General features: G+C 37.1%; 3 protein-coding genes across 4 annotated transcripts; 1 reads left to right on the forward strand and 2 right to left on the reverse strand.

Moving 5' to 3' along the window:
• Positions 1 to 103: 103 nt before the first annotated feature.
• On the reverse strand, positions 104 to 1,696 carry Mrpl15 (mitochondrial ribosomal protein L15). Its single transcript, XM_071797799.1, has 5 exons — positions 1,561 to 1,696; positions 1,046 to 1,197; positions 805 to 970; positions 565 to 724; positions 104 to 475 (listed from the first exon to the last, which is right to left on the reverse strand). The coding sequence occupies exons 1-5, from the start codon at positions 1,663 to 1,665 to the stop codon at positions 174 to 176; spliced, it is 885 nt and encodes a 294-aa protein (XP_071653900.1). The 5' UTR covers positions 1,666 to 1,696; the 3' UTR covers positions 104 to 173.
• Positions 1,697 to 1,878: 182 nt separating this feature from the next.
• Wwox (WW domain-containing oxidoreductase) lies at positions 1,879 to 4,676 on the forward strand. Of its 2 annotated transcripts, none has more exons than XM_071797798.1 (7): positions 1,879 to 2,017; positions 2,146 to 2,210; positions 2,403 to 2,639; positions 2,706 to 2,901; positions 2,978 to 3,163; positions 3,241 to 3,496; positions 4,085 to 4,676. In XM_071797798.1, exons 1-7 carry the CDS (start codon positions 1,944 to 1,946, stop codon positions 4,283 to 4,285), a joined length of 1,215 nt encoding a protein of 404 aa, XP_071653899.1. In that variant the 5' UTR covers positions 1,879 to 1,943; the 3' UTR covers positions 4,286 to 4,676. The 2 variants fall into 2 exon arrangements, with proteins under 2 accessions (XP_071653899.1, XP_071653898.1); XM_071797797.1 differs by having other exon boundaries at positions 1,880 to 2,022.
• A 252-nt stretch (positions 4,677 to 4,928) lies between these two features.
• On the reverse strand, positions 4,929 to 6,525 carry LOC139825235 (glyceraldehyde-3-phosphate dehydrogenase 1-like). Its single transcript, XM_071797800.1, has 4 exons — positions 5,937 to 6,525; positions 5,719 to 5,820; positions 5,351 to 5,605; positions 4,929 to 5,059 (listed from the first exon to the last, which is right to left on the reverse strand). The coding sequence occupies exons 1-4, from the start codon at positions 6,009 to 6,011 to the stop codon at positions 4,952 to 4,954; spliced, it is 540 nt and encodes a 179-aa protein (XP_071653901.1). The 5' UTR covers positions 6,012 to 6,525; the 3' UTR covers positions 4,929 to 4,951.
• Positions 6,526 to 8,423: the final 1,898 nt, after the last annotated feature.

The following is an 8,423-nucleotide window of genomic DNA, read 5'->3' on the forward strand; positions in this document are numbered from 1 at the left end:
TGATGTGCGCTACATGCGTTACTTTATTCTACCTAGTGGTTAATTATGTACGGTATTTGATAATATCACAATATCATAATTTTAAATAACAAAACGATTGTCGTTCGCATAAAGTATCATTTATTAAATCTAATTTATTCACATTGCAATTGTATGTATCTTCGTGCCTCGTCTCAACTCGCGTAGAACTCCTTCAGATACTCGGCCTTCGGTTTCAGTATGACCCTATCCTTGAGACTGACCAGCCAGCCCGGTTCCAGACCGTAAAACATTTGCCGCGGATCCTTGCGCTCGCACAACATCTCGTAATCGGGATCGTCCTCGATCTTCGGTAATTCGTAGCCGTACTTTTGCGCCAGCACCAATCGTTCGTGAGAGATCTTCTCGGGATCGGCCAGGTACCCTCTCGAAGCGGCGCTGGAATAATATTCTAAGCAATCCGTCGGCGGCGGAAGCCTACGCGGTATTGGTTCACCTATACATTATAGAAAAGGAGTCACGTATAAAAAACAAAAAGGCACTTAGATTATTTTCCAGAAGTGAAAGGTACATCCTTAAAACTACCTCTGTTGAAGAACAATTCTGTATCGGCCATGGCATGAAGGCAGTGCGTGTCATAGTAGGCGGTTGTAATTACACCACCATTTCTCTCAATCGCGGCGATCACAGGCTCGCTGGCCCACTGCACCTCTATGTTTATTTTGGCATTAAAGCAATGTGCCCCCTTGAAACAGAGAGTTCCCTTATTACATTCTCCGAATACACAATATATTAAAATCTATATTGTAAATCACGAGACATTACCTGATCTGTTAAATGAACTCCGGCATGTTTATAGTGCACATTTATATTGTACAAACCAGTGTTTATCAATGATACGAGATCGATTGGTCTACTGATATCCAGCCGATTTGTGTCGATATACATTTGCAGCATTTGTAAAGAGAGCGGTGGATATTCTCGTCTCAAGCTGAAAACGCACAGGATTTCTTTTCTTAGAAGAGAATCCAACATATATGGTTTCTCATAAATCCATCAAACTTACTGATGTCCTTTGTAGTAAGGTTCCTTGCCGAATCTCAGATAAAAGGGGGTATTGCCAGTCTCGTAACCCAGACGCAAATAATTTTGTCTTTGGGTGGCGCCCTTGTTTCCACAACCATGCTTATTACCGCCGTGTTGACCTCTACCGCGTTTCTGTACATGAGAATAATCAAGGAGATTAAAATAAAGTAATATCTTAGCGTTATATTAAAAGTGTACGTGTAAGTGTATCTTGTAATGTAACTCAATAATTCTTATTTCGTTGCACGCAAAATATAAATATATAACTATATGATATATAATGGCATATAAATACTGTATTATAAATATTATAGTTACACTATTAAATATTATAATTAATAGATCATAGAAAATGAATTGAGTCTGACGTCGCAGTGTCACGCCGGATTAACATTCTAATTGCATAAATTCGTGTATTTAAACTTTCGTAAGCTGAAAAATTGTGTCTTCTGCGTTTTTGCGTTACAATTATCCTGTATAAAGACTACATCTTACAGGCTGTTTCGTCGAGCCAGGATTATTTTTTATGTTTCCTAGCGACAGTCTAGGTAGCACTCTCAACATAGACAATGCCAGATCTTTTCCTTGCTTCCCAGCCATGTCGGTGTCAGTAACTCGTCGTTAACCAATTCTACGATATAAATAAATTCGTATTTAATAACTGTGCACGCTGATATTGAAGCATCCATAAACTTTCTAACCTAAAAAACTATCTCGCGCGACATCCGCCATTCACCTGCAGTCGGGCGGTATCGATTGGAAAGAATGAGAATGAATGAGGTGTAGACGGTGTAGAGTATTGTAGAGAGTGCAATTGAAAGTGACAGGTGACAGGTGACGGGAGGTATTTAACAAGCCAAGGATGGTGGCTGTTTTGAATGATTCCGACAGCGAGGACGAGCTGCCGCCTGGTTGGGAGGAGAGGACGACATTGGATGGAAACGTCTATTATGTAAAGTAATTATATGACGAGTGCACTTCCATGCGAAGTGGCCTTTGATCTCTCGATGGAAATCAAAGGTTGTTTTGCGCATCGTGCAGCCGGGATAAGAACGTAATTAACGAGATACCGTGTTGCAGTCACTATACCAAGGGCACGCAATGGACACATCCTAGAACTGGTCGCAAAAAGATCGTCAACGGAGGTATATGTCTGATTTCTCTATTATTCATCATTTTATATCAGATGAGATGAGATTGATAGCGTTAAAACAAAATAGTAGAACAATATGAGTATCATGTCATTAAATCATATTTCTTAACTTATTTGAGAGTGTTTTAAAAGTTAATAGATAAGTAGATAGAAATAAAACACAAGATCTTTAAAAATTAAATAGATTTGCCAACTGGATGGGAGAGATGTATATCAGATGACGGTAAAGTTCTATACATTGATCACTCAAATCGTACAACAACCTACACCGATCCACGATTAGCATTCGCTACCGAGTACAGAGAGATGTCTCAAGTATTGCGACAAAGATTTGATGCAAGTAGCACTGCCCTGGCAGTGTTACATGGCCGAGATCTGCGCAACAAAGTTGCTCTCGTTACAGGAGCTAATGCAGGCATCGGTAAGTGAGAATAGTTATATAGCAATTATTCTTATCCTTTAACTAATTAACACTTTCTGTATACAGGATATGAAACAGCCAGATCATTAGCTTTACACGGCTGCGATGTAATATTAGCTTGTAGAGATGTGGAAAAGGCTAATGAAGCTATAAGGCGTATTCAACAAGAGAAGGATACTGCAAGTTGTGTAGCTTTAAAAATGGACTTGTCATCACTGAGCAGCGTACGTGAAGCTGTCGAGGAGTTCAAGCTAAAATTCAAGTACGTTTATAACGCATAATTATAAATTATTTTGATATTACTTTGTTACTACATGAAATTTCTCCTAATCTTTCAGGTCTCTGCACATTCTTATATTAAATGCCGGCGTGTTTGGAATACCTTATCAACTTACAGAGGACGGTTACGAGACGACGTTTCAAGTCAATCACCTGGCGCAGTTTTATTTGACGCTTCTGTTGAAACAGACTATACAGAACACCAACAATCCTAGGATCGTAGTGGTTTCCAGCGAATCGCACAGGTTGTATCTCGATATATTCTCCAATGTAATATTAATTAAATCGAGAATTTTTGTAACCAGATACATTTTTTATACAGATTTTCATTGATACGGACTGTAGAAGACCTTCATCAGTTAACTTTGTCTCCACCGGCATATAAATATTGGGCGATGAACGCATACAACGTATCGAAGCTCTGTAATATTCTATTTGCGCAAGAACTGGCGCGGCAATGGCCCTCCGTAAGCGTATTTGCTTGTCATCCCGGTAACATGGTGTCTACATCCCTATCGCGTCATTGGTGGCTATACCGATTGTTGTTCGCTTTAGTACGGCCGTTCACGAAATCATTGGTATGTGTATGATATAAATCTCATAAATTCGAAGTATAGGTTCCAATGGAAATCCGTACGAATATAGAAAACGGGCTAACTTTTACATATCTTCCAACCTTGAATTGAATCGATTTAATTAGGTGTAGGGGGGAGGGGGGGATTTTACTACTCCAACCGGAGCTGTGTTTCAAGTCTGACAGATTTAGTCGGCGCGCAGTCAAGATATGTAAAATAGAAATAAAAATAAAACTTATGCGCATTATTTACCGCGCCTGGTTCTTAGCCCGTTTTCTATATTCGTACGTAAATCTCATAATTTATGCAAAGTGCTATAGGTTTGAACTTCAAAGAATGAACTTTAAAATAACACAAAAAGATATAAATTTGTCCATCTTTTTCTTTCGTACTCTAACATTTCATACTCGAATGATATATTTATAAGAAATCAACGAAATTTTTCAGGTCTAATATAAGCTTATTCAGAGTTGCATTTTTCAATGCTTCATTCTTTGTATTACGCGCGTTGTATTACGCGCTTCTGATTTATGTTTATATTATAATCTTGAAAAACAGATAGGATAATGAATTGAATAAAACGCATTGCAGCAACAAGGAGCGAGCACGACAGTATTCTGCGCTACTGCACCCGAGTTGGAGGGTGTAACAGGTAGCTACTTCAACAACTGTTGTCGTTGTCAACCAACGAATGCTGCGCTGGATCCTGCATTAGCTGCGCGATTGTGGACTCTCAGTCAGGATATGATAGCAGATGCTTTAAAAAGAGATAGGGATAATTGCGGAGACTAAAGCATTAGCTTTATAGATCAAATCTAAAGAAATAGATACTAATATTTTTATATTATACTATAATATAAAACCCGAGTGTTTGTCTGTCTGTCTGTCCGCGAACTATTTATTCGTTAATGGACCGAATTTCAACGCATTGTATATGAAGTATACTTTGCCTAAAATGTATAATTTTTCGTTGCCGATCTTTTTGAAAACCGGTTCCGACATTTTTCCAATTTCTCGGGAAATAATTGACCGAATCTTAAACGGGGATTGCCATGATGTGTATAATAATATGCAATTTGTACATTTGTAAGAAATAATTAAACTATTGGTGATTTGTAGTAGATTGGTAAAGATGGAAGAATATTATTGTTGGAATTTGAATAAAAATGATAACAGCACAATACGATACTATTTTTAGCTTTGAACTTTCTTATATTCGTTGAAAGATCATGTAATCCATTTACTGCATTGACCCACTCTTCCAACAAGCTTCGCTTATCTCTCTGGTGAAACCGAGTGCGTTTTTTTACATCAGTGCAACGAGAATATATGTTACGCATGCCGGATTTTATAGGTCAGTTGTCTGGTGAAATCAGCAACCGCCAATTACCTGAATGTCATGTCGCAATGAAACGTTGGGGATCGGTACCCTGAACGCGATGGCTGAAATCTTGCCTTTCAACTCATGGGAATAATTTTGGTTAATGACTTGGCCGCGCCGATCGCGGTCGGAATGATATTCTGGAGTGCGCTTCTACCGTCCCTCCACATTGCCGTAGGTCGAAACTGCAACAAAATATAATCGTGCAAAGCACACACATGAAACTTTTATAACGATTATTTAGGTTCTTTAACCCGCTGTGCAAGAATAAATAATTATATATATATATATAAATAGGACAAAAATATATTCTATATTGCGCCACAGATTTATAATTGAATGACCGGAAAAGACGTGCATTTTTTTTATCAATCTTTTATTTTTCACTCATGCTCATCGGATTAAATAAATAAAGAGAGAAAAAGCGTAAAGCAGCAGGAGGACTTATTTCTTAGAACAAGTCATAATTAAGGAACCTTTTCTACTGGACCGTCCACGGTATTTTGAGATGCTGTTACCGCGTGTATGCTGGTGATCATCGCCTCGAGGACCTCGAAGTCGTGCATGATTTTGACGATTGGAGCTGCGCAGTTCGTGGTGCAGGACGTTGCAGAAATGACACTGTCTCTCTTGGGATTGTAACAAGTGTGATTGACTCCGAAAACGAGCATCGGTGCATCGATCGACGGTGCGGTGATGATAACTCTTTTTGCACCGCCGTCGATGTGCAACTGCATAATATACTATTTTTATTTTTGATACAGATACGCCGGGTAACTTTAACATATAATATAGGATGCTGCTGAAGATTATAGAATACTATAAATAGTTTGAGGAGATTTACATATTCCTTGTCGCTTGTGACATTTGCTGCGGTGCTCCGAGCTTTCCCGTGATTCCGTACACTATAGTAGCTCTTGGATTTCCATGCGCTGGACATCTGCATCTAAAAATTCAGAATAATTTAAAGTTTATATTCCGCGTTTGTCATTAAATTTTTAACATTATTCTATCCCAAAATAAGTCCATTGAGAATCGTTATCGAATTAATGCGCTACCTACTTTATAATGGATTGACACACGTAGACTCGTCGGACAGATATCGTCACTGATATCGTTATCCTCCCCTCCCCTCATATTTTTTACGTTTCTTATATATTTTTATAAAGCCGATAGAAATTACTTTTACTACTTTAACAATATAAAATAGCATTCTCTAAATATTATATTTATGGCTGGTAAGATATTATTCTTAGATAAGTAAAGACATAATCTATTTTCTTAAATAAATTTATTTCTATCATATTTATTAATTTGTGATAGAATTAAATGTGCATTAAAACAGTTTGCGATTTATTTGACGACGTCACTATTATATTACTTCTTTTTATATAAAGATTTTTAGATATGCCTTACGCATATATCTAGTTTACGACTGGGATGAAATCACTTGCAGAAGATCAATGACGCGTCGTCTCGGCAGCATCTTAAATATTTCTTTAGGAGTGATCGTCTAAAAGAAATGGTAAATAAGTAGCACACTGTCTGGAGCGAATTTTAACCGGTCTTTCGATTAAAAATGTTGCGGAGTAACGTTCTCCACGAACTCTCGTGCTTCATTCACGACTTGATAAATCTACAACCAGTTCGTACTTCCTCTCCTTTTACTGCACGTGTTTATCACTTCTTCAGGTCTTTGATGAGGTGGCTCTATTATCCATGTGTTCGTATTCATATGTGAGCAGGACTGTATCAATAGAACTTTGTCGAGCTACGTTTAGTGCTGCTCGCTGTTAGCCTCGTTCAGACTAAAAGATAATTTTTAAAATCCCGATTTTTTAAACAAAAATCTGACCATTTAAAGTGAATCGAATTTGTTACTTAAAAAAATGTTAAATAAAAAAGTCACTTGTTAATACGAAAAGAAAAATATAATACTTTATTTAATATATTTTTACGGATGACCTATCAAAGAGATTTTATTCATATTAAACATAGATTTTTTAAATGTAATATTGTAAAACCTTGCCGCTCTTTTTACCATTAGAATTTTTTAATAACATATTAAATTTATTAAATAACATTTATATTTAATAATTTTCAACTGCTTTATGTGTTGTGAAAGTCTACAATTGTAAAATAATAATAAACAATCGCGGATGTGTGTGTGTGTGTGTGTGCGTATGTCGCGTTTAGCAAACAATAAGTTTGATTCATGCGAATCTACATAACAATGAATATTTAAGATATCTTTCAGTTTTTTTAGCACCAATGAACCACTTGTCGGATGGATAGAGAATATATGTTTCGGCCACTAGGCCTTATGGCTTCGCTGCACACAGGACGCGGAAACGCTTGCCGCGCGGCAAGAAGCGACGCGGTAGCCGATCAACGTGTTGTTTTTCCGTAAGAATCAAAAATTTATTGGCTACCGCGTCGCTTCTTGCCGCGCGGCAAGCTTTTCCGCGTCCTGTGTGCAGAAGCCATTATGATGCTTCGCTACTTGGAATCACAAGATTTTATCGTTATACTTTCGATTCCGGAACAGAAATATAGTGCCCGTCGACTTTGCGGTAATTTTTTAATCGCTAGTGCGTGGGACGTCTTTAATCGATTCAGGTATAAATGATCAGGTACTTGACCAACATCTCCGTATAGCTAATTTAATCTAAATTTTATTTCTTCTATTTTGAACATTGTCACCAAATAATGGCATAATAATGGTTCAACCTCATAAATTGTTTAGATTGTTTTTTAGACACTTGTTGTGATTGTTGTGATTTTTATTAAGGCAAATATGTTTTCAAAGGTCAAAAGTGAAATTTTTTGCGCGTCGAAATCTTTAAATATTTTAAATTCTATTTTCTCTCCGAATCTCGAGATACGGTTTTATAGTCAATTGTGCGCCGACCAAAATAGATCCTGTCTCTTTTCGCTATAAATTCTTTACAGTCATTTTGATGCTTTAAGGGTTAAATCGAATCAATTTAATTAGAGCCTAATATTAGACTACTAATTGTAAGATCCAAGCTCGGACTATAAATGGCATTTTATACTAATTTGATTAACAAATAAAGTTAACAATGGATATTGAATACGCAATATTATCTCAAATCTATTATATAAATTTACATTCTATATTATAATGTACAATTATTGGGAAATAAATGCATTTAAACAGTTGAAAAGTTTTTTTCAAATATAAACGTGCAAGCCTATATAATAATATTTGTTCCACTCGCGCTGAGACCTTCAGTGCAGCGCGCGTACGGCCCAGAACGTCTAGACTCTAGGGCATCACAGACTAGACCGAGAGCTGGCTACGAAAATACCAACGTCATTTCTTTAAGGAAATTTTCAATGTGGCAATGTGGCAATGTTGCAAATTAAGAAAAGGCAAGTCTGGCTGCTGGCCGCTGGTGCGTTTAGGGGGGGCGTACGGCCTTAGGTGTAAAATATCAAGGGTAAAAAACGTCATATCTGTAAGGCTAAAATTTTTTTGCTTGTACTATATAATATTGTAAATAAGTACTTGCAAATGTTGTCAGA

Source organism: Temnothorax longispinosus, chromosome 2 (assembly GCF_030848805.1).
Source record: "Temnothorax longispinosus isolate EJ_2023e chromosome 2, Tlon_JGU_v1, whole genome shotgun sequence".
Taxonomy (NCBI): Eukaryota; Metazoa; Arthropoda; class Insecta; order Hymenoptera; family Formicidae; genus Temnothorax; species Temnothorax longispinosus.